The sequence below is a fragment of the Mesoplodon bidens genome (genome assembly GCF_964165515.1).
Source record: "Mesoplodon bidens genome assembly, chromosome: 10".
In the NCBI taxonomy this organism is placed as follows: domain Eukaryota; kingdom Metazoa; phylum Chordata; class Mammalia; order Artiodactyla; family Ziphiidae; genus Mesoplodon; species Mesoplodon bidens.
Window position 1 is genome coordinate 27510698 of NC_138172.1, and position 26029 is coordinate 27536726.

General features: G+C 40.2%; 1 protein-coding gene across 11 annotated transcripts in view; it reads left to right on the plus strand.

The window, feature by feature from the left end:
- CADPS (calcium dependent secretion activator) overlaps positions 1–26029 on the plus strand; it is a 478170-nt gene that overhangs the window by 364504 nt on the left and 87637 nt on the right. For 5 of the 11 annotated variants that reach the window (XM_081245093.1, XM_081245090.1, XM_081245096.1 and 2 more), the window contains 4 exons: positions 12116–12222; positions 17506–17526; positions 18748–18904; positions 19740–19881. In XM_081245093.1, coding sequence (XP_081101219.1) covers positions 12116–12222; positions 17506–17526; positions 18748–18904; positions 19740–19881 — 427 coding nt within the window. Of the gene's footprint in view, positions 1–12115; positions 12223–13226; positions 13236–17505; positions 17527–18747; positions 18905–19739; positions 19882–26029 lie in introns of all 11 variants that reach the window. The other 6 variants (XM_081245089.1, XM_081245086.1, XM_081245094.1 and 3 more) reach the window with 2 other exon arrangements.

Genomic DNA, 26029 nt, shown 5'->3' on the forward strand with positions numbered 1-26029 from the left:
ACAGTAAATGCTGGAGAGGGTGTAGAGAAAAGGGAACCCTCTTGCACTGTTGGTGGGAATGTAAATTGGTACAGCCACTATGGAGAACAGTATGGAGGTTCCTTAAAAAACTAAAAATAGAACTGCCATACAACCCAGCAATCCCACTACTGGGCATATACTCTGAGAAATCCATAATTCAAAAACAGTCATGTACCACAATGTTCTTTGCAGCTCTATTTACAATAGCCAGGACATGGAAGCAACCTAAGTGTCCATCAACAGATGAATGGATACAGAAGATGTGGCACATATGTACAATGGAATATTAGCCATTAAAAGAAACAAAATTGAGTTATTTGTAGTGAGGTGGATGGACCTAGAGACTGTCATACAAAGTGAAGTAAGTCAGAAAGAGAAAAACAAATACCGTATGCTAACACATGTATATGGAATCTAAAAAAACAACATAATGGTTCTGAAGAACGTAGTGGCAGGACAGGAATAAAGACGCAGACGTAGAGAATGGACTTGAGGACACGGGGAGGGGGAAGGGTAAGCTGGGACAAAGTGAGAGAGTGTCATGGACTTATATATACTACCAAATGTAAAATAGATAGCTAGTGGGAAGCAGCTGCATAGCACAGGGAGATCAGCTCGGTGCTTTATGACCACCTAGAGGGGTGAGATAGGGAGGGTGAGAGGGAGACGCAAGAGGGAGGAGATACAGGGATATATGTATATGTATAGCTGATTCACTTTGTTATACAGCAGGAACTAACACACCATTATAAAGCAGTTATACTCCAATAAAGATGTTAAAAAAAAAAAAAAAAATCAGCAGAGGGAGCATCTGAGGCCAGATAGAGGCCACACTCTGAACTACTCCATAATTCGATGTGGCTGCACAGCAGGGTGAAATGATGGCAGGAGTGGGTGCTGAGGATGGCAACAGACGCAGGAGGCAATATCTCCAAGATCTTTACGTGCCTTCATAATACAGAGTTCAGACTGTCTCTCATGGTCCAAAGGTTTTTCAGCTGGCTTTATACCAACTTTTTTTTTTTTTTTTTTTTTGCGGTACGCAGGCCTCTCACTGTTGTGGCCTCTCCCGTTGCGGAGCACAGGCTCCGGATGTGCAGGCTCAGCAGCCATGGCTTACGGGCCCAGCCGCTGCGCGGCATGTGGGATCTTCCTGGACCGGGGCACGAACCCATTTCCCCTGCATCGGCAGGTGGACTCTCAACCACTGCGCCACCAGGGAAGCCCCATACCAACTTTTGCATGCAGATTTTTCGCAAGAAAAATCCCACATGTCTCACTTCCAAAGGTGATAAAGAGCCACTGAAAACTCTTCAAGCAAGGGGACAACAGCTTGGTGTTTTGCACTCCAGAAAAATCATACTGGCTGGCATGGAGAGAAAGGATGGAGGAGGAGGAAGAGAGTAAAACTGGACCTAAAAGTTAAGGTCAAAGCAGAGTTGGATTTGAAGCTTGGTACATCCAAGGCCTCTTCTTGGCAAAGTAGATCTCAGTCATAATAGAAATCATAATCACTTCTTTCCCAATCTTTACATCTTTTTTCTTACCCTCTCCCTCCCTTTTCAATTTCCTTCGAGGGAAACAAAGCCTGAATCGCTGGATAGGCATGCAAAACTGAATGCGTACAGGTGGCCCGGCACAGCTGGAATTACATGTACAAATCGGGGTGAAATACAGACAGCTGCAGAGTCCTTCGGTCAGGCTGTGTTTTGCAAGGCTCCGGGACTCTGCAGATGGCATTTTGGTGGGCTTATGCTTTCTGTCTGGTAGCATTATTAGAAATTAAATGTTTGGTTTAATTACAGTATCTCAAGAAAAAAATGTAAAAGGCTGTTACTCTACAAGAGAAAAGCTGTGACTCCTGTAAATGAATTCTATTATTTTAAATACATTTCCATTTAAACCATCACACGTTGTGAACCCAGCAAGCTCTGAGAAAGTCTACGCTGCTATTGCTGTTTTGCCTCAGTTCTTGGCTAAATACTTGCATAATTTTCTGAGCATCGGAACAGTTCTCCTGGAACTTGAAATAAAACAATTTTTCCTTCAAATATGGCAAGGATTTGCAAAATTAGATAGATAGACAGACAGACAGACAGTCAGTCTACCCATGGGCCCAAGCACTGTGCTAAGGACTTTACATGGTGATCTGATTCATTCTTTACCTTAGTCCCATGGAGAATGCTTCATTATTGCCCCTCTTACAGATGAGGAGGCTGAGATTTGGAAAGGATAAATGACATTTTCCAGCAGGATTTGAACACAGATCACTCTAAATTCAAACACCATTTTTTGTTGTTGTTGTTGTTGTTGTTTTTTGTCTCTTTCCACCATGCAGTCTTTCCAGCTAATGTGACGGGCATTTGGATAATACCCTTTCACTCAGTGGATAAATACAAAAGTATACAACTTTTAATTCAGGAAGACAACCAAAAAACAGAGCAGTCCTTTCTGGGACCAGATAATTGCCAAAATCTTTCCCCTGCGAAGTCTTCTGAGGACAGTTGAGATTCCCTGAGATTGCCAAAGAACTGAAGATTTTTCTTTTCTTCCCAAGTGACAGAAACCTTCTAGAGCAAGCCAAATCTATCCAAAGGACTTCCAAGCAGATTCTGTAGTGTTGAGTTTCTGTATCTTTTCCCATCTCCATCAAACTTCTTATAGGTCCAAGTCCAGTAGAAGGAGAAAAAGGGGACAAGCAAGATCGTGATACTCACCACACACAGTATGGAGTCACCCACCCAAGAAACCAGTGAGGGCAAATCCATCTCAGCAAGATCCAGGCCATCCTAAAATCCTAAATCGAGGACCATCTCATGCTTCATATCTTATACACAAGGGACTAAATGTTTTTCTTTTCATCCTTCTTGTTTTAGTGATACAAAAATCAGGGTTTCCAAGCCAAAATTATTCTGTAGACTAGTATCTCATCTATACTTTATAAAAAATGAGGAGGGCAAGGAGAAACATGTTTCAAACACTCTCACCAAGGAAGATCTTGGAGGAAGAGAGGGTGTGTTAAAAATATGCTCCGAATCGATAAATATGAAACTAATGTCTCTTCTACCAGAGAAGAAAAAGACATGCTGCCAATCATAATCATGATAACAACTGTCATTTATTGAGAATTTAGTATGTGCCAAGTAGATACATGCATATCTCATTTAATTTTCACAACAATTCTATGAGATAAGTATTTTATTACCATATTTCATTGAATCTAAAAGCCATCAATTATAAGACACACTATTAATTTATGTACTCCTAAGAATAAAATAATGCTGCCAACTAAATTGTGACATGCCATCAAATGTAAGATGCTTCCAGTTTCAGAAATGTTAAAAATGTGCCTCTTACACTCCATGAAATAAGAAATCACTCTGTTGTCTGTATAAATACAGAGAAATAGAAATAGATGTGAAGTAACTGGGTCCAAGGCCACATAGCTGGTTAGTTGTAGAGACAGAATTTGAACACAAGCCTAATTCCAAAGCCCACACTTTCAACTTCTATACCACGAAACACCTGTGATTATTAATGATAAAATTATATCACCACAAAGGGGTTTCGCAATCACTGAATCCCAAAGCTTCATTTGACAGGTGGGAAAACCAAGGCTTAGAGAAAAGAAGCCAGTTTCAAAATAAGATGGGCAGTGAGTGACTCTAGTCTGGGGTCCTGCACACTATTTAGGGCCTTCACACATACCCACTCCCCTCCAGCCCCTGCCACCAGGCTGCCTTGTCTTTTAGCCAAGAGATACTGGCCCCACTCACAATTTAGTAACTGGCCTTGCTTCCAATGTGACAGCTGAAGAAGCCAGGCATCCGCACACTAGAATCCTAAACATACAGCTCCAAGAAAACAGTACCCCAGGACCAGCCTGAGCACTCAGGATCTGTTATACCAAAAATTTAAATCACAATCTTGGCTCCAATGAGTTTAAGTCTCCCTTTTGTCTTCTGTCAAAGAGGTTAATAATGGTTCCTCCTCCCAAAGGATTGTTGCAAAGATTAAAACACATATTTCCAAACAAAGCTCTTAACACAGTGCCTGGCATATAGTAAGCACCCATTACTATCTATCTATCTGTCTATCTATAGAGGTATAATTTTATATATGTTATTATTTGTGTATTGTTATTTAAAAGGAAACCTCCAAATCCAAATGTGCAATATAGACATATTATTTGATTTCAGAAATGGAATATAAAACAATGCTTCTCAAAATTTGATGTTTATACAAATCTCTGGGGATCTTGTTAAGACGTAGATTCTGATTTGGCAGATCTGGTGTGGAGCCTGGAAATCTGACAAACTCTCAGGTGATGCTGAAGGTGCTGAGGCAGGGGTTGCAGTTTGGATGTCAGCAGAATAGAAGAGGCAGCTGATCTATCTCTTTATCATAAATTTCAAAATAAAACATCGCAATACAGTTCCACATATATTTGTTAAACACCCACTAAGTTCCAGGGCCTGTGCCAGGCACCAGGGGAGGGAGCAAAGAGGAAAAGCAACCGAGGTCCCTACCCTTGGGGAGCTCCAAATAAACTGGAGAACACAGGCATAAAACAAGTAATTTCATCTGGTGACTGTGCTGTAGAGGCAGATGCAAGATGCTGCAGGAATGCAACACATGGGGATTTCACCTAGGCCAGGGTCTTTGATGCATGGCAGGGAGGAGGATGTCATGGAGGTAAAGGGCTGGTTCCCAAGAAGAACTGTCTGGGATGTCCCTGGGCCTTGTTGAAGTGTTTGCCTCTGCTCATCATCCTTCCAGATGCCCCAAGATCCTGTCCCAGAGAGCTTGTGGCCATATATGTGAAAGTTTATTTGGGGGCTGGGTGAATATTTAATAGTACTATTACATCAGTATTCTTGCTAGAGCAAGTGCTCAAAAACAACAACAACAGCCACAACAACCTTAAATAGCTTAAGCAAGAAAAGGTCATTTTTGGCCTATGTAGCTAGGAAATGCGTGGAGGGATTGGGCTCAGAAATAAAGACTTTTAGTTTGTTTTGATCTCTCCAACTGTTGACAGGCTTCTTTAATGTGACTGGGGGTCATTGTAGGAGAGGTTGGGAGCAACATAGCCACAGATAGCACCAGCTTTTAATCCTAGCCAATGACGCTGGAGGAAAAAGAACTTTCTTCCCTATGAAACTATATACAATTCCAGAGAACAGTCTCATTGGCCCAGCTAGGGTCACATGTTAATCCCTGAGCCAATCACAATACCCATGGTGGTGTTGGGATGCTATGGTTGGCCTGGCTTGGCTCACATGACTGTCCCTGTAGGATTTATTGCTTGCATTCCCACTAGAGCCACATGGAGTGGAGGAGAGGCATTTCTGAGCAAGGCAACTGCACATACAAGAATAAGAGATGTCCACTACTGTGTCTATCCAGAATTAACTTTACTTTTATTAGGTGCAACATCTCAGTCTCAGGGACAAAGCCTGACTTGGGATACAAAGATACGAAATTGGAGAAAAAAAATATTATAATAGCATTATTTCTTTCTTGTGGATATAATTTATTTTAATTTAAATACAAATAATTTTATTTATCTTAAATAATTTTTTCATCACATTAAGACACCTGAAGTTGTTCTCTGGTTTGGAGGTTTAAGTTATAATGTTTACTATTCAGCAATTCAGCTTAATGCATTTGTTAAGTAACCAGGGGCTTTGGGTAAAAGATAAAAGTTGCTGTATAGTTTTTATGCACATGGCAACCACAGAGTATTTGGTTTTCCATGGAAGCACACCATTGGGCAGGATCCACTGAGGATTTCCTTCCACCAATATTTGAGGACCTGCCCTGGGCCAGGTACTGTTCTAGCCCCTAGAAATAAAGAATTCATTGGGCTTAGGGGAAGACAAACATACATATAATTGGCCATTATTAAGGAGCCATAAGTGCTCAAGTAGAGGTATCAACAGAGGACTTGAGCCTGTGTTATGAAGGCATAGCTCTTTTTGGTGGGGAGAGGAGTGAAGGCTCTTAAAGGCTTTTGAGCAGGAGAATGACAGGTTCAGATATGTGCTTTATGGAGATCAGCATGGACCCTGCATGATCAATGAACTACAGGGGATGGAAGGAACTAAATGCTGGCTTGGAGTCTTTAGCAACAGTTGAGGTGGAGGTGATGAGACTTGAGTTGCATGTCTACCCCCCCACAGCAAGAGTGTGGGCACATGATCTCGTACAGTGGGAGATAAAGTCAGGAGACATGTTAGAGATAGAATGGACAGGCCGTGCCGCCCGTGTCCTTATGGGGAAGAGACAGAGATGGTTGCAATGAAAAGAATAGAGAAAACGATCCATGATTCATCCACTGGTCTTTATTACCATATAGTTTATACTGTCCTAAAGATGGAATCTTCTGAAAGGGAGTGATGAAGATACAGGGAAACAAGTGTATATGAGGGCATGCCCCACTAAAGAAATTATGTTGAATTATAGCCCTGCGCTAAATGTATGGTCCGTGGAGCCATCAGTTTAGGGAGGCAGGGTATTCTGGAAAGCGTGTTGTGGCTATCTGCTTAGCATTCCTTTCCTACTCTAGCTTTTATCCACCCCTACCCCCAAATCCTAGTGAATTGCTCCAGGCTAGTTATTTTTAGTAATAGTGTAATACAAACACTGGCATCTTCAGCAACACATAAATAGGTTGGAACTTGGTTGTAAGTGGGCTTTCCATCAACCATATCCATCTTTCATATGATATTTCAGGGACTGGCAATTCATTTGCTGGAACAGAGACGGTCAGGTTATTTAAGGGCTAATTGGAGAGCCTCTCACTCCTGGATGCCTCTCTTCCTTGGCTTAGCTGAGCTGCAGAGGAATTCTCTTTTTATTTTTCTGCAGTCACATTTAACTCCCTCTCTGGAAGCCAAGCAGATTTAATTGTGTAAACATGAGCAATGGTAATTGGGTAAATGAAGTTGGAAACCAAGGTATGATGTTTTTGTTTTGCTCTGTGAGGAAAAAAATAGGGAGCTTGTTTTTCTATGGTGGCAAACCTCACTGTCAGAATTCTGGACAGACAGTTGGCAGGAGGGAATCCCTTTACGAATTTTCATCAAGACCCATTGAGCTGAAATATGTATCTGCTGCCTCGCCGGTTATGGTTCAGCCTGGGGACATGTCATTGTTTTATAAAGCACCATATCAAGTGGTTCACACAGGTTCTGTTATCTGGGAAGAATAAATGAGGAGTTTCCCTAAGAATTGCACACTCAAGTAATACACATTCAAAGAGCCAGAAGAAGGTGTTACCAGAGATGCACCCAACTTTCCGCCCAGCTATAGGTGGAAACCAGATTTTAACAAAACATAAAATATGGAGTACCTTTTTATAAAGAAGAGATTAGTAGTTGCCTTCCTTTATATAGCTGTCCTTTAAATTTTTTTTATAATTCTATTTACATGCAGTCATTTCCAAACAAAAGATTTAAGTAAGAGGAGAATAGTGAATAGATTTTTCTTTTTTTTTTTGTTTTTTTTTTTTTGGTCTTTCCTTTCAAACATTGAGGTGATCCCACAAGAAAAGAATGACATGAACTTTTGCTTTTAAGAGATGGTTTTTCCAGAATATTATATTTATCCTTATTTCTCATTTTTTTTTAAATTAATGGTGCTAGAATTGCATTTCCTGTAAGCCTGCAGTAAAATTCATTTTCCCAGTTGAAAAATTCAAGCAAACCAAGAAGCAAACTTGGCAATCACCATACAGATTGCTTTATAAACGAGAACCATTAGAAAGGACCAGGTCTGAGGTTAATGAGACACTCATTAAAGAGAGAGAATTGCAGAAGCTGATAGTGCTCTGTGCCTGTGTTGAAGGAGAGACTATTGTTATAGGATGTTTGCTGTGCTGATATTGTAAACCACATGACAGATGGGTCAAGTGCTGATTACCGTATTCTAACATTTGGAATAGCAAGTAACATATTTGATAAGCTGGCAAGTTTTTATATATGATTCAACCCACAATATAAAAGTCATGAGAATTCCAAGTTGAAAATAATTAAATGAGCTGGAAACAATCAGATACCACACATTTTTTCCCCAAAAATGACAGATTTTGACATGTTGAAATTCCACAAAGGGAGCAAGAATATTCCCTAGCTCACTCGAACTAATAACGGCTCTTCATCTGCTTTTGCAAAGCAATTAATTCCTGCCTTCTCACAATGTAGGAGATAACAATGAACATTTGTAGGCACCTGAAGCTTTACAGAGATCCATCCCATGCACTGTTTTATTTGTTCTTATCAACAACCCTGCAAGGTACACAAAAAAGATGTTAATAATCTCAATTTATAGAGGAGGAAGCTGAAGCACAGAGAGGCTTAAGTAGAAGGTACAAGGTTACATAGGAAGTGAAGTCACATCTTGGGGACAAGAAGCCAGATCCTCCAATTATGTCAACATCGAGGGCTGTTTCTGGTCACCTGGAAGGAGGAAGCAGCTATTAACATATAGGTGTTCTTTATTGTACAAAAAGTCTATCTTCTTTCGGTCAATGATGCCGCCACCATCATTCATGTGTATCCATCTGGATGAAGGCATCCAGGATTTGCATTCTGCTTCTGAGTGTCTCAGTACGGTGGTGCTGAGGGTGCTGGTAAGAGTCCCGTCCCTCGTCAAACAGTGTCACACTTCTGTAACGTTGCAGTCACGCCAAGGAAGCAGCAGCTCTCCATTCGTGTTTGATCGTTTTTGCTTGTTTGTTTGTTCTTCTCAGAGTTTGTCATCTTAATTGTCATCCTTCGTGACAGTCACTTTGTCTCTTTACTTTTTTACCATCTCTCTTCACCTACCCGAGCAACTCCCCCTCCTCCTGGGCCTCCTCCACCCACCCAAATGCAGACCAGCATGTTATATCAGAGGCTCAAAGGCATGCCTAGGCCAAAATCAAGTACTGTAAACTTCTACCTTTCCTTTATTCGACAGCTTTCTAGTTTAGTTTGCTTTTTTAGTTCATTCCTCTGGAAATTTTGTTTAGCATACTAACCTGAGGCCCAGACTCTCGAGTTTGACACTGTAGGTTTTGAGAGACTCGAAAAGAGAGCATTTATTTCCCAATGTCCACATTTTTTTTTTTTTTGTCTAGCTCTGTCTGACATACGCAACATTTTCAAACCTCAATGTCAGCACAAAATAACATTGTTGCATAACATTTTGCATGACGATTTTTTTTTATGTTATGAGCTTCAATTCTGTTGTATGAAATGTTTACCAAGAATATTGTATTTTTAGTTCCCCTTCGTCAGTGCTCCAGCTAGTACAAGATTGGGTGATAGGAATATTGCAGTACATTTCCAGATATTGCAGACAGCAGCTGTGACCAAAAAAAATCATTTCTAAGCACAAATTTCTCCTTGACCTCTGTTGTGGGGGAGGGAGGAGTGACTAGAGGATTTTGCACAATATTTTCTTTAAAGACAACATCTTAAAGAAGTTGATTTTTGTACCATTTTTACTAGCTAGTGAGTTAGCAATGCAGGTGAAGAGGAAATTATAGTTGTGTCGCAGTAAAGTAGCTTGATCTGCAGATAATGGAATTGCAGCTAATTAATAATAAATAAAAGTCTGGCTACATGGGTTCACTGGAAGATCAAGCGTTCTAGATTCAAGGATACTTAACCTGCTGTCTGTAAATGGTTGCATGTTAAAGCAAAATGGCAAAAGGTTTTATTAAACATACTGTCTGTATATATACATCAGGCATACACATATCTGCGTGCATGTGTACACACTCACAGAAAGACTGCGTGCGCATGTACACTTTATGTGTATCTATTGATATATATGGTAGTCAATCTAAGAGCACTGCATATTAAAACAAATCTTCAGGTGATCCTAGTTTACGCATCTTGGATTTCTCCAAACACAAAAATCATTCACAGCTTCTAAATAAAAGTACATAAAAATATTGATGTGATTTCCATTTCTACATCATATGTCATGGACAGATAGAATTCCCCTAGATTTGGTGAGTGTTCCACCTGAAAGGACAATGTTCTCTATTTTGAAAGTAAGAGATTTCAAAGATGTGCCCCAAGTGGGATTTTCTGCAGATTTGTATTAACATGCAGGCTTGTCTGCTTCCTAGAAGATGTATGTAAGTGTGTGATGTGTGTATGTGGGTGTATGTGTCAAATGGGTAATAAGCATAGGATGAGGAATTTGCAAATTGATGTGTAAATGTGAATATCAACTAACAAAAAAAAAGTAGCCTTTGCATATTTACTATCAAAATGCAAATACCTCACTCTACACATATTACCCCAACATATATACACAGTATGTTTGTAGAAATGCCTGAAAGTCTACTAACAGAATTATGATAGTCCACTTATGAAATTATAAACAGACCAGGTGCCCCCAAAGCACAATAATCAATCTTGTCACTCATTCTTTCTCCAAATATTTATTGCTCCGGACCAGGCAATGAGCTGTCAGCCCTTAAACTCTGCACATTTCCTTACTCTGAGTATTGGAGGTTCTCTGCCTAATCTGCATATTTATTTCCCCACAGCTTCCACCTTCATGTCCTAACCTTATATGCAGCCACATTTCCAGCTGAGCCTGGCAGAGACAATGGAGCATTCCATTGGCCTGAGTCCACAAAGCCCAGTGTCACACCAGTCATCAGGCTCTGTTGGAGAGAAACTTTCAACACCTCAATAACCTTACTCTTAGGTCCATCACTCTTAGGTCCCATTGGCTGGACCACTCCATTTGCACAGTGTTTCACAGAAGTTTTCTTTTTCGTTGCTAAATCGTAGATTACTAATCATCTGACATGTTCATCGCCTCTTTAACAAATGCACAAGGAAAAAATTATGAGGAGCTGCTTGTTTGTTTTTTTAATTAACAAGCTCTACGATTTTGTTTCCCACTCCACACCACGCAAAACCAAACCAGCAACAACAAACCAACCCTTCCTGTGAAGTATTGAGTAACCTTCTTTAGCCAGAAAAATCCTGAAGCCAAAACACACCTGCTTCAGATAAAGAGATTAAAATAAGTTTCAGCAGTCCTTTTGTGCACATATATATCCTCCTTGTGGAATCGTGCTCAAGGATCCTTATTGCCGTTACACCCATGGGCTCTAAATGACTCAGGCATCAAGGTTTGAAGGGGTCTGAGCATGAACTACAAGCTCCCCTGTGAGTTTAGACTGGTTGAATTCAAGCCATTTCATTGGCTAAGAAAACCTTTATGTTTCAAATATTACTCTTTTCCCCCACAGGAAAAAAAAAATGTAATTTTTGGTAACATAATAATATTGGCAAACATTCATGAATTTAGCTCTATAAAGGATACAACAGAAATCAGGGTTCAGTTTGTTCTTGAGTGTGATCAAAGCCCTTTCAACACAGTAGAAACTAAAAGAAAAAGATGGAGTACATTGTTGCCACCTAACTGATAAAATTTCAGTTGTACCAACCAGTGGTTCAAACCACTTCATCCAATAATCTACACCCAACACTCTTTTAAAAATTTTATCCTGCCTTCTACCTAATGGCCCAAGAAAGTCCGTTAATTCTCAATCTCCTCCCTGGACAATTTAAAACAGCTAGACCTTTGAATCTGCTTTTTTCCAATACCTGTTAAACGTGCAGACCTAGAATGAAAAACAATGCTGTAGTATCAACTGTTAAGGGACAAACGTGGCAGCAATTAAGACTAAGCTTCTGTTACACCTTCTCACCTCAGGAAGCATGAGCACTGTCTAGAGAGGGATATAAGAGAGTCCATTTATGCTGTCTTTAAAGAACATGTGTACAAAATGTCGCCAAATTTGAAATGGGCTGTCATAGTCTTAATATAGCTAAATAAGCAAATTGGAAGCTGGAGCACTGCTTTTTCTTAATATGTATTATAATAATGATGGTGATAATGATAATAAAATGGCTTTATGGTTTGCTCACTACTGATTATGTGGCACTTTACATTTGCATGAAACTTTCAAAACAATCGGTAACTCTTTGAAATTTCTTATCCACTAGTTCTAATGGCCACAAAACTAGCCTGCTGCTTTCGCTGAATTTTAACACAAATTCTTGTACTACAGAAAATGTAGGCCGGTTAATCACTCCTGCCAAAAAGCTGGAAGACACAATACGTCTTGCTGAACTAGTCATTGAAGTTCTTCAGCAAAACGAGGAACACCATGCAGAGGTAAGCGGGCATCATGGGCAAAGCCTCTTGTTCCTTAGATGATGTTGCAGAACTGATTCTACCAGCAACTTTGTAAATAAGATGCCTTAACACCCATTTCTTTTAACTGGCCTTGTAAAGAGAATGAAAGTGACAGTTTTGCAGGAGGAGTCTTTGGAGGTTGTTTAAAGCAACTGAAAAGTGGTTGCGTGATACACGTTTCATCTTGAGTTTTCAGATGTTTCTAGCAACAAGCCAAAGAGGTGAGTATATCTTCAAGATAATTATCAAGCAGCACATGGTTATTGTCAGGAACACAGGAAATACTTTTTGGTCTTTTGTGGTTGTTTCTGTTGCTACCACTGTTGTTTCGATTTATTTTATTTGGTGTGTGGATCGAGAACCGTCTTTTTGAATTTATCTCCATAACTTAGTCCACTCACCCTAGAGTCTTCATTTATTCATCTCAGATGACCTGGGTTGCTAAAGGCAGTGACAGAAACAAATTATTCTGTGTTGTTCAACTTGTCGATTCTCCAACATACATCTAAATAAATACAGCTTACTTTTTTTTTTTTACAAACCACTGTCAAAATGATTATTTTGATAATATTTATAAACTGAGGGATTTCAAGGCTAACTAAATCCCAAACCTGTAAGGACTTAAACAACCCAACCCTTCCAAGAAAAGCTTCCAAGATTTCATTATGATCAAACTGTTATATCACTGCTTGTTTCAAAACTGAGATTTAAAATCATCTCTCTTAAAACAGCCTTTTTGAAAACTGTACTCATGCTCACTCTTCCCCTCCAAGCACATCTACAGCAAAGGGGGAGAAAAAGGGGGCATCAATAAAAGTAATGTCAGAAGCACCTAAAATGATCATTCCCATGACTAAATGAAAATCGACAGCATAGTTAAATAATATATAATACACCATAAAGCCAGTCATCCCAACTAATGCCTGATTGCATATTTAAATTTCCTCCCTGTTTTTCCATTCAATCTTGGCTGATCGTGGCAGGGGAAAGAGGTATGTGACCAAAATGAATGAGTCAGCCAGCTGCTGTCAGTCTGTGCATGCCCTTCCAGTACCATGTCTTCTAATGGGACTTTCCCCAGTGCCCCTGCTTCCTAACACCGACCCAAGGAATGTAATGGCAATTGCCAGTGGACTGCTTGTGCAATGGGTGGCCCTCCACGGCAGGGTAAATGTGGGAGATTACCTTGTGCGTGCATGAAGCAATTGATACACTTAAAAACCACTGAAGTTCCATCCCAACACACACCTCCTACCTGCCTTGATTCTGTCCCCTTAGCCTGTCGTAGTACCTATGTCCGTCTGTACTTAACCTTTACGTCAGCAGATGAGTATCGAGCGTAGTCACCAGTGGTAGCTAGCCAGAGTGACACTAATCTTCCTCTACAGCTGTCTGTATGTGAACCATATATACAGTATTTATATATAGAGAGAGTGCCAGAGAATCGTGATTTCCCCCCAAACCCTCTCTGGAATGGGGTGGAGACCCCTTGAGGCAGGTACAACTAACTCCTTCAGCACCCAGCAAATGCACAGCCGAGAGTGAGAAGAGGGGCTAAATCAACACACTAAGCGTAAAAACTTAGGACTCACCTTCAGACATAAAATTAAGCTGGGCTAGAATGTTTTTCTGTTCTATCCTGTGCAACGTGCTTTTCAGATTAGGGGCATCTGGGGTTCAAGTGATGGTAAGTGTGTTCTTTCCGGGTGTCCACAAAATCATCTCCAGAGGCGTAGAGGGGTCTGGCCATTCCTCCCCTGCTGTGGGTATTGAGGCTTTTCCCAAGATGTCAGACCAAATTATCGAAGACATGGATACAAAGAAGATGGTTTTCCTCACTTACAGTTGTTCTTTAAGTGAATGATAGAAGAAGAACATGGACATATATGTTTGATTCAATCAAGTGATTTTCTGAGGCTGCTGCAGTCTGAGAAAGGAGGATATTTTCCCACATTACTCACAAGGGGTACCAAAGAAAAGTTGATAATCCAAAGAAGACATTTTGTTTTTCACTTTTCCAGAAAGCCCTTTTTCACTATGTGCTAATCACCATCTTAAACTGCCCTCATAACCATCATCACAAAAATATTTTAATCTTACATATTCAAAAGCCATTCATAAATAGGGTAGAAATCAATTCAATTCTTTTCTTGTTTATTAACTTTAGAAGTTAGGAATGTCCTATATGGGAAAAGAATCTGAAAAAGAATAGAAATAAGTATATGTATAACTGTAAAAGAAGAAGTTAGAATGAAAACTTCAGCATACTTTAGAATTTGGAGACCCAGTTTGCTTTTAGATCAATGTACAGGATTATTTCCTAAATTCGTCATTTCACCCAGTCACAAAACCTCATTACTCAATCAATCAAAAACTACTTGTCTGCTAAGCACTGAGACAGCTACCTCAGTGCTCTTTTGATGGACAAGGAGGCATCAGGCAGTCTTGACCTTCAGGTGATAGTATGCAGAGTGGCCAGGAGTTCAGGCTCTGAGGTTGAGTTTGAAGTCCAGCTTTGCTGCTTTCTTGCTTTGTGATCTCAGCCTAGTTACTTAACCTCTCTTATACTGTAAGTTGGAGATAGTCATAGAATGGACCTCAGATAGTCATTGGGATGGAAGGCCAATAGTAATGCGTCTAGTATTATGCCTGACACAGAGTAAGCACTCCACAAAGCTTGGCTATTGTATTATTAGGAATACGTCACTAAGGAAGCAAAATATATGCATATGTAATCATAAAAAGGACAAAACCTATGTGGAATGTACCAAATGAATGACACAGACAGAATATGCTGGAAGGAGGTTGGGTTTGAACGATAGAGTGGGCCAGAAAGCCATCACCACCTGTTCTCAATGCTCACGTACAGATTTCAACCACCTCAGAAGCTTTTAAAAATTGCTGATGCCCAGGTCTCACCCCAGCTCAATTAATTGGAATCTCATAGGGAGGGGCCGAGTACTGGTAATTTTTTAAACTGCCCAGTTGATTTCATGGTAAAGCCTGGTCAAGAGCCTCTGGGCTGTAAACAAGGAAGTAGAATTTGCCCTGGCACGCTGAGGATGAGGTTTTGCTGCCAAAAGGATGAAAGATGAAATTTTTTTTCTACTGGCCAGTACTCACTGCCATCTTCTCTGGGTGCTCGATAAACTGTAGAAAATCACTAAATCCTCAGCATGGATCTTGGCTGTGTGGTCATGCTGTTTGGTGACACCACCACACAAATAAAAGTGATAAGTAGAATTGCCTCCCCCCAAAAAAATCAATAAACCTTAAAACTATTTTGAATTCCAATATAAAGTAATTGACTGTTTCAGGAGAAAAAAAATCCCCCCCAGGTAAGACTATGTCATGTATACACACGTGCAGTACGGTAGAAGTTGTCTCTCGTATCTCTGAATTACAGCTTAATTCTGCTCTCAGAGCCTAAATTATGTGCGCACACACACCTGCACACATGCAGGAATTACGCCTTCATGCACTGTTGCTTCACTTGCCCAATCTCTCTCTCTCTCTATGTATACGTATGTATATGTATATATGTATTATGGTACACAGAGGGGTACATATATACATGTAGTTTGTGTACAAAATATAGAGTGTGTTCAGTGTGGCTGACTATACTCCTAAAGCATACATCTTTGCCTTTTCATAATGAAAAGCACTGGGTAAGTATATAGAAGCCAAAGTACAACTCCTTCTTGTCTTTGGAAAAGATTTCTGAAGACTTTAGACACCCACAGACATTGAGTTAGCTCATGTACAAAAATAGCATTCACCTGTATGAGCAAGTATAAGATAAATAAATATAGTTGTTGTTGTTTTATTTTAAACCTTTGCCTTGCCCACCCTAGATACACAGACTCTGTTCGTTTGATGAAAATTATGATACGGCTTTTTGGTGATTACTGCTCTTGCCTGAATCTTTTTCTCGTTCTCAGCGAGTCAGGTTTGATTATGAGGTTCTGAAAGAAATACCTTGGGTGTAGAAAAATAAATTTGGACTTCAATTCTCTGACAACGCCCCCTATTTAAATTCTCTTCCTTCACTAGAATCCTATGTTCCTCTGCCAGACTTCCATGGTGATAATTCATATCACAGTAGTCATTGTTCTTTGTAGGGCTACCTATTTATATGATTATTAATGTGACAACTGTAGATAATTTCTCAATACATTATCAAATTCTAACAAGGGACTAAATTTTCTGTAGATAGTAGACATAGGTGCTTCTTATGGCCTCTGGTTTGCAGCTTTTCAATAAAGCTGGTAAGAACCAGGTATGAGGTTAGGCTGAGAAATTTTTAATTACAGGCATTTAGGATTTGTTTTTTGTTTTGTCTCATTTTTTGTTTTTTTTTTTTTTTCTTGTCATCCTAGAGCAAAATTGTGTCTGGGAAGGCAATTCAGTCTCTCTAGTAACTATTTTCTTGGACTCACCCTGAAGATGCAAAGTGAAATAAATAAAGAATAAGTACCAGCCAATATTTGGTGTGCCTTTGTGAGTTTTACAAATATCCTGCATCAGGGATGATGAGAGTCAGCCCTCCACATAGGGTTGGGTGGCAGGAGTGGGACTCCAGCAAGTTTCAATATTTAGAAGATCCTTGCCTAGTAGGCAGATGGCTAGGAGAGCTCTGCGGGTGGGGTTGAGGGTTTCTTCCTCTGCTGGATTTAGCCACGTAGTCAGTGGAACAAGCCCCAAAACCCAGGGCTCCCATCCCCAGGTGGTAAAACTACAATAAAACCTCATCGATTCAGACCCAACTACTCTTAATTTGTGACAATTCAATTGTAGATGTGGCTCTTTTAATTTCTCCTAAGTAAAATATTTGACATGGTCTCAACTTTCTCTAGAAATTCTAAAGGCTCGTCTTCCAAGTTTCACCCCAGGATCTATAAAATTAAAGCTTCCCTCTCTTTGACTTCAATTTATAGGTCAATTTATCTACAGTTATTAGAAGGTTTTTTTTTAAAAAAGTACTTCTACATTTATGATACATTTATATGATAATCAGTACCTTTTACTTGGGTGCCCTGGTACAGACTGCATACAGAAAGCAGCAAAAGAATAGTTCTCTTTTAGAAAGCCCAGTAATTTAGGTTTTTTTGCTGACAGACTAGCATCTCTCCTCTCCCATTACTGTGAATCAGTGAGGTTTTACTGTCAATTGTAATGGAAACAGCAGGTGTCTATTTCCAGCCAAGCTGACCTTGCAGAATGGTCCATGACTTGATTTTTTCCATTTAATTTGCAAACCAGCCACATGTTGATAAAGGAGAAGTAAGTAAAATGAAATCTCATGAAAGAAAAGAGGTGGACCCCTATTCTGCCTCCTTGTGGCTGTTAGAATATCCCCAAATAACTAATAGATCACAGAAGAGCTTGGCCATTGAACAAACTCTTTCATTTATGGAATTATTTCCATAATCATCTTTCATGTTTCCAAATGCCTTCTCATCTTTTTTTTGGTGAATGCTCCGGGAAGTGTTTCCCATGTAAATAAATACTTTACAGCACTGGGTGGGGAGGTGGGGGAATAGAAGGGGCTGGCAATTTGTTTTTGTTTTTCTGCTCTCTTTGAAATCAGCAAAAGAAAAAAAGATTGGGGGGGGGGGCCTCTGACACTGCCACTCATTCTGCATGCCCCCTGCCAGAAATGATTAGTCAACATGCATGCATGCCTTTGAATTGCATTCACATCTGGCCCATCTGATGTGAATGTCACCTCTGAGACCCTGCACAATGATTTCCAAGGACCCATGTGCATGAAAATGAGTTACTTCACTGATATTTTTGGTTTTCAATGTACATACATGTCCAGCCCTCAGAAAAGTAAGTTCTACTCTTACTGAGTGTCTCCTAGCTTAAAGCCTGATCTTTCCTACGGACAGGATGCAAAACCGGAGGCTACCTGCTTAAAGAGATTTCGACTCACAAGTTTTGTGACAATTGCAACAATGGTTTCCTTCGCCTTGGTATGAAATAGGAGTAACATTTCCAATGTGTAGGGAAACACGAGTTGCTGAGCTTGTATGAGACCACAGACAATTAAGCCCCAGATGCGTAGATATAAGTAAATGATAATTGCCTATTTTCAAGTTAGACCAGCAGAAAACCCATAAACACAGTGAAGAAACTCCCAAATTCTAATATTTTAGAGCAAGAACTAGCCAACAAGAGTGATAAAGAGCATGACTCAAAACGTACTGAGTTATTGTAAATTGAACAGAAGTTCCACACCTGTCACTTCTACAGCTACATCCTCTGACCGGTAGGTCAGAGTAAAGACTTTCTAAGGCAGGCTTGGAATCATGAAGAGCATTGCCTTGGGACACATAGAGGCCCAACTCTATCCAAAAAAGCTGTTCTCTTTACAATAAAGTTACCAAACCCTGCTGGATGCACAGTGAATCTTGAACAGCCAGGCCTTAACTTCACATCTTAGGTCGGAGACAGAAGCTCATCGCCTCTTTTCTGTTGTTTCTCTGCCACATTTCAAAGGCCTTTGCGTGGTGGTCAGACTTGATGGTGGAACACGCCGAGACGTTCCTGTCACTCTTTGCAGTGGACATGGATGCAGCGCTAGAGGTGCAGCCCCCAGACACATGGGACAGTTTTCCACTGTTTCAGCTGCTGAATGATTTTCTCCGGACCGATTGTATGTATCATCTTTGACTGTCTGTTTTTCCTAAGTAGTGTGCAGTTAACAGATTCCTGAAACATCTTTATCCCAGGCAGACTACAGGTTGGACACAGCTCTTCATAGTTTTATGATTACTTAAAAAAAAAAAAAAGAAAAAAGAAAAAAACCTTACAGCTGATGAAATTCCCTTTCTTCCAACAAGCGTCCTGTTGCAGGGAAGCCCTGCAACTAGGCAGAAGAACCGAAGAGCAGTGAGAAAGTGGTGCCCGTGCCTGTGGGTTTTATTTGCTCTTGAACAAGCTAAATTGACCTCTACACATTTTGAATTTTTATCAAAAGATGCTTCCTAGATGAAAAACAATTTCTTGCTAAGTAACACCCCAAGCATTTCCAAGTATCTTACAGCAACACATAGCTATAAAATAGACCTTCCTCCCCAGGGAGAGTGATGACAGAAGAGAGGGGTACAGAATGTTCTTTCTTCCTGGTAACGTATGGGGAAGGAAGGGAACAGGTGCAAAGAAAACCTAAAAAAAAAAAAGGAAAAAGTATCAATTGTTGCTTTTGTTGTTCTTTAAGGGGGCATTATTATTTTCCCTTTTTAGAAGTGACAAATGGGTAAAAGGTTTTTGAATTCCATTTTCCTTCCACACAGATTGAAGCATGACACCGCTCATGTACTTTTTTCTTTTCTTCTTCTTCTCCTCTTCCTCTTCCTTCTCCTTCTTCCTTCTGGCTTTTTTTTTTAGAAGCGGTATATTTAATGTAGAAGACAGTCCTCTCTATGTGTACGTTGCATGCTGATGGAGAAACTGTGGATTCTTACCGAGCTTTTGCTTATCTGTTCTAGATAATTTGTGCAATGGAAAATTTCACAAACACCTGCAAGACCTGTTTGCCCCACTTGTGGTTAGATATGTGGATTTGATGGAGTCCTCAATTGCACAATCCATTCACAGGGGCTTTGAGCGGGAGTCATGGGAACCAGTCAAGTAAGGAAACCTCTTTTGATACCATCGGAGTTTGGGTGCAAATGGCTGCAGAGTCATACAGAAATGGATTAATGGTGTCTTATGGTTTTCGTTGTTCACATGGATAGACAGCAAATACCATACTCCCAGCTATGATGCTCATGGCCTCTTTGTCCAAGGAGGGGAGGGGGGAAGAGATGGGGAAGTATTTTATGAAATGGAATCTTTGGTTTATTGCACAAGATAAATAAGCAATACGGGATATAAGCCTGGCTGTGATATTTGTACTGTGTATCTTACTCCAGTGGTTTTATCCCTAGGTATTGATGTTTCCCAAAGTGTGTTCCATAGGGGTCTAGGCAAGGGGTCAGCAAACTTTTTCTGTAAAAGGCCAGATAGTAAATATTTAGACTTTTCAAGCCACATGGTCTCTGTCAAGTCTCAACTCTACCGTGTAGCACAAAAGCCGCAATAGACGATAGGTAAATGAACAAGCGTGGCTGTGTTCCCCTAAAACTTTATTTACAAAAACAGGAAGCTGGCCTGTGGGCCAGAGTTTGTCGTTTCCTGGTCTAGGCTTTTGAGACTCTCCTCAAGAAAAGGACTCTGTGGCCAGATATATTTAGGAAGCTCTACGTATCCACTCATCTACCCCACGCCCTTGTCTCCTGGAGAGCCTCAAAGTACACCAGCATATTTCAAAACTCGAAGAATATAGCCATACAGAAGCTTGTTTGACTGTGCTTAATCCAGAGTTTCCTAAATGTATTTGACCACACTACTTTTTTTTTTTTTTAAATGGGATATCTATCCTGTAGGACCAATTACAGGAAATCCTATAGGTTGTGAATTTGGCAATTTCCATAATTGCTTGGCAAATAGGTCCTATCTGAAAGGTGTGGCAGATTTGGTGCCACCTCTATTCCCCAGCAAGGAGGAGGGCTGTCACTCAAGGCTGCCAGAGGGTCAGTCTCAGACTCCCCTTTCTGGAGAAGTGGAGAACTCCTAGGCGGAGAGAATTTTCTGGTATGGTTTGAAAATCTTCAATAAAGCCTGATAGTAGCTTTGCTCTGCTAGATTCCCTTTTTCCTGTAGGAAAGGCATTTTGTTCTTTCTGGTTCTTTACATCTGTGGAATGTGGCAACCAGCGTGGAGCAAAGTGGGGTATGCACAGCACACTGCCAGGCACTTCCAGAACAAATATTCAAAAGACTTTTCTCAATTTGGAAGCCTTAACTTGTGCCCTGTCTTTAAGCAGTTTTCTGAATTGAGACCCTCCTTCTAATATTACACTGAATAAAATTCTGTCTCATAAAGAAATCAAAGCAAAATAGCTTTTTCAGTCCATCCCCCTTTCCACATCTGAGCCACAAGAGAAGTTTCTTGACTTGCCCTACTGAGCAGGTTAATAGGCAGTAGCTCTTCATTTGTAAGTACCAAGATATCTAAATTTTAGCTTGTAATTCTCAGGTTTATAACAGTCTCTTAATATAGCCCTGCTGACTTTCAGCTCATGAGAATAGAACCGGGACCCTTGATGATAAAGCATGAATGAGTGATTGTATTTTTTTAAATGCTCACTCGAATCAAGGCAGTTGTCCTGTGCAGAACAGCTGTGAAAAAGGAAAAGGTTAACATGAGTAATATTCACATTTTGCAAGTAGCAGTGGTCTTGAAGTAGCATTTACTTACTTGGGTTTAAATGTGGAGGCTACTACCCCCAACACACGCAGGAGGAAATGATGGGTATCCTTCCCTGTTTCTTAAGGAGCCCTAGAGGTAGGGACCTTGTTCTCCAGTTTCTAGCCAGAAGGCAAGGGCTTAAACCTCTCTAACTGTCTTCTCATCTGTAAAACTAATTTTTAAAAACGGCTCTACTCAGTGTCTGAGAATTGTCATGAAGCTCTGTGATAATGTCACTGAAGTCATTTTATAACCTGTTAAATTCTTTAGAAACCAAGCTAATGACTGCTCTGCCTTCTGAACCATAACGTATACTTGATCAGTCAGAAGTAAAGGTAGACTTGAAATCATTTTCACAATTGGAAGTCTTAGTCTGGGAATGTTTTCTCAGGGTTTTTTTAAGGAGTGAAAAGAAAATAAAGTGTGAACTCTCGGATCAGTAATTTAAAGATCAGAAAATTATCAAAGGATTGATCATTCGTGACTAACAACCTGAGAATATTTTATAGGGATGTGTTTTGTTTCTTAAGTAGCTTTTGGCTGTCCAAAACTGTACTGTAGGCTCGTGAATATGACTGTGGTTTGTTTAATTCATACTAAATAGTACATGCTTTTCAGAGCAGGTGGAGGTATTGGAAAATGACAAGTAAAACATAAGCTAAATTAAAATTGTTTGAAATCACCTACATTTTATTAGCTGATTTGAAAACAGAATGTGGATGCCATGGGACAGATTTGCAGGATGGCCAGCACAAAATTAAGGGTATGAAAAAATTGAGAACACACTTATGTGATAGGAAGGAATAAATCTCTCTACTTCTTACTATGCTAAGAGAAAGTATGAGCTTCTATCTGACCACTAGATAGAGGGTTGATAAAGAAGCAGAGGTTCTTTTTTTTCTTTTCCAAGTAAAGAATAATCTTTTGGGGATATTTTTCACCAAGTTCACTCAAAAATAAGAAGCTGACTTAGATAAATAGATTGTTTGCTCAATCTTCTCTAATTTTGACACATGATCCCACAGTGTACATACACACGCACACACACACGCACACACGCACACACACGTGCCCCCAACAGCCCTTCTCTCAAATAATTCTTATATTTGAATAGCTGTGTTCTTCTACTTTTCAAAAGTCATGATTATAGGTACCTGATTATAGGTAAAATGACTGAGAAATGCATTGCAAAGCTTACTTCAAGAAAAACTAGTACAGTTGACCCTTGAACAACACTGGTTTGAATGGCACAGGTCCACTTATATGTGGATTTTTTTCAGTAGTAAATAATGACAGTCCTACATGGTCAGAGATTGGTTGAATCCACAGATACAGAACTGAAGATAAGGAGGAACCAAAGATACAAGGGATAAATATAAAGTTATATGTGAATATTTAATTGTGCAGGGGTCAGTGCCCCTAAGCCCTGTGTTGTTCAAGAGTTAACAAAATTTTTCAAATGTTAAAGAAAAACAGAACTCTGACAGGGAAATGCTACCAATATATCGAAGTAGCTAAAAGCAGATTTTAAATATTCTTTATTGTTCAGATTTTCTTTTTTCAAAATATGGTCCTATGAAAGAAACTAGAGATATCATCATCATTTCGGTTTGATACAACTGAAGTCATTTGATAAAAAGGGTAAAATGTGAGTCCTTATTGCTTATTTCTCTAGAAGGGTGGCCTTCCATCTGTGAGGAGAGAAAAGGGAAGCTGCATCTCTGTTTCCATTAAGCCAGATCATGATGGTCATGATTTGAATCTCTAGGCATTGGTGGAAAATGTCATCCCATAGCTTCTAACCACAGCTGAAGATAGCCTCTCGAGGGCAAGCCCAGGCTGGACCCCATGGCCTTCTCCGGGGGTCCATGAGGACACGTCATAGCGCCACCACCCACAGCTGGGCAATTTGTTCAGAACCCTCCCAGCAGCCCTGAATATGAGGTTTTGGTCCTACCTAACAGACGGACCACACTTCTACCAGCACTTTAGAGTTGGTTTGTTGCTCGTCTAGTCATCCTGACCTTCTATGTGGAAGAAAACTTAGAAAGCATCTAATCCAGAGCTTGCCAAGTCTAGAAACCCCTCTGCACTACTCTTTCCTTGACAGGTTGTCTCTGAGTCTCTACTTAAACACTTCCAGGCACAAGGAATCCACGCTTCACTGTTGCCCATTTCAGGTCAGGATGATTCTGAATTATAGAACTAAACACTGCTTCTTGATATATGTACACTGAAAACCTTGGGTTTCTCATTTCTCAAAGTGCACTTTCTCTCTCTCTGCCTGAGACAGACATGTGAAAAGTATTTTCAAAACAACATCTTTTCCCAGATTGTCAAAGCTGTCAATATCTTAATGATAATAAAATGTCAGACCAAGGATACCTTAGCAATATGTAGGTGGTCTGGTATGAAATAGACAAGTATTAGACAAGGAGTCAGAATTCTTAACTCTGCCAGTAATTTGCTGAGTGACCTTGGGCAAGTCAGATGACCTTCCTGAGCCTCAGTATCCTCCTTTGTAAAACAGGAACTTTGAATACCCAAGACTTTCCAATACTAACATCCTAGGAAATGTGATTTTCCGTATTCACTTCATAGATGCATTTAATCAGCACTGCCTCCCTAACACCTAGAGCAAGGCCTGGGACAGGTGTTAAATAAATATTTATTGATTAGCTGACATTTATTAAGAAACCCGTACGGGCTGAAAATTGTAAGAGTACCACAGGAAAACTATGGGGAGAAGGAAGCAAAAGATACATTCCCCTGATCGGGGATTTCAATCTGGTTGGGTCTGTGCAACATGCACACAAGAAAAATGACTTCAAATATTTACCAGTGTACAAAGAACATAAGGAAGAGTTATGAGAGCACAGGTAGAAGGGAATGAACCTCCACTGATGAGTCATAAAGGAAATAGCTTGGAGAGTATTTCAGAAGGGGTAGGGATGTTGGGAAAGAACATGAGCAAAAGTAAAATTGGGGGGAAAGTAGGGTAGGCAGTAGAAACAGTGAATGTTTGGTTTGGGCCAGCATGGATTATAAAGGAGACAAGCTGTAAGGTTGGAGAGATAGTTGGGAGGTTCTAAAATCCCGTGAAGTTTAGAACTTTGTTCACTAGGTCATGCATTCTGAACAGGAGATTTACAGCTCCCAAAGATGGTGGAAATTGGTTCTTGGGGGGACGGGGCAGCAGAGGAGGGTGTGTAACAAAAAAACATCTTCCTCTTGTTGTGTATATGTATAAAGCACAGGTCTATATACAGTACATAAGCAGATATACAGTATATTGGTGGTATTAAAGTTTCATGGGGACGGCAGTTGGGGAATCTGGTGGTGGTAGGGCATAAAAGCTTGAGAAACACCCCTCTAAACTCTAGAGGGCTTCCCTGGTGGCGCAGTGGTTGAGAGTCCGCCTGCCGATGCAGGGGACACGGGTTCGTGCCCCGGTCCGGGAAGATCCCACATGCCGTGGAGCGGCTGGGCCCGTGAGCCATGGCTGCTGAGCCTGCGCGTCCGGAGCCTGTGCTCCGCAACGGGAGAGGCCACAGCAGTGAGAGGCCTGCGTACTGCAAAGAAAACCCCAAAAAAACAAAAAAACAAACAAAAACAAACAAAAAAATAAACTCTAGAAAGATATCAAAGAGTGCCCCATACCCCTAAGTAGGGATTAGACCTAAGAGTAAGCCAGGAAAGAGGTTTTAGTGTTCAGAGCACCAAGAGAAGACAAGATGTACCACATGTATTCATGCAACAAAAGTCTCATAAAGTGGAAGGCATTCTGTGTCTTAAATCTAACCCCATCCATAAACCCGAAGCAGAAGACTTTGAGAAAAGACCCAACCATATCCTCTCTGCACAGAGACCCAACATAATTAGAATTAATCCTGGAAGGAATGACTCTGCCATCCGTAGAAATAATGAGACATGCACACATTTGTACCTTTCATCCGTGTGAGAGAGAGAGCAGATGAGAATTTTTTAATCCAGTGCTGCAGGGATGGGTCCTTTGATATGAATGGGAGCGACCCTTTTTCAGCAGTCCCCAGAATGAATGAGTCTAATTTTTAACATGTATCCGTTGTTAGGATTGCAATTTACACTTCTTACACTATCCAGAGATATCCACTTATGATTTTCACAGATAAGCTGGACTTGTTTTTAGGTAGTTGCTAAAGGACCCTCTAAAGTAATAATTTGTTATATCCATCAGCAGTTCCAGGAGTGCTACAGGAAAATTCCCCCTTTTTACATATAATGCTTGGAATTGTCTCTCTGGTTATTAATAAAAGTTATTAATAGCCAAATGAATCATTAATAACATTAGTAATACACTATATTATTTTGCTAAGAGCAGAAACGTCAAGCATGTTTCTTCAGCCTTTTAAAAGTAGATCATGATACTATGTCACAGGAAGGAAATGTTTCTATGAGTGCAGTGCAGCCATCCAGCCAAAAGGTCATATTTTACAAATACAATATG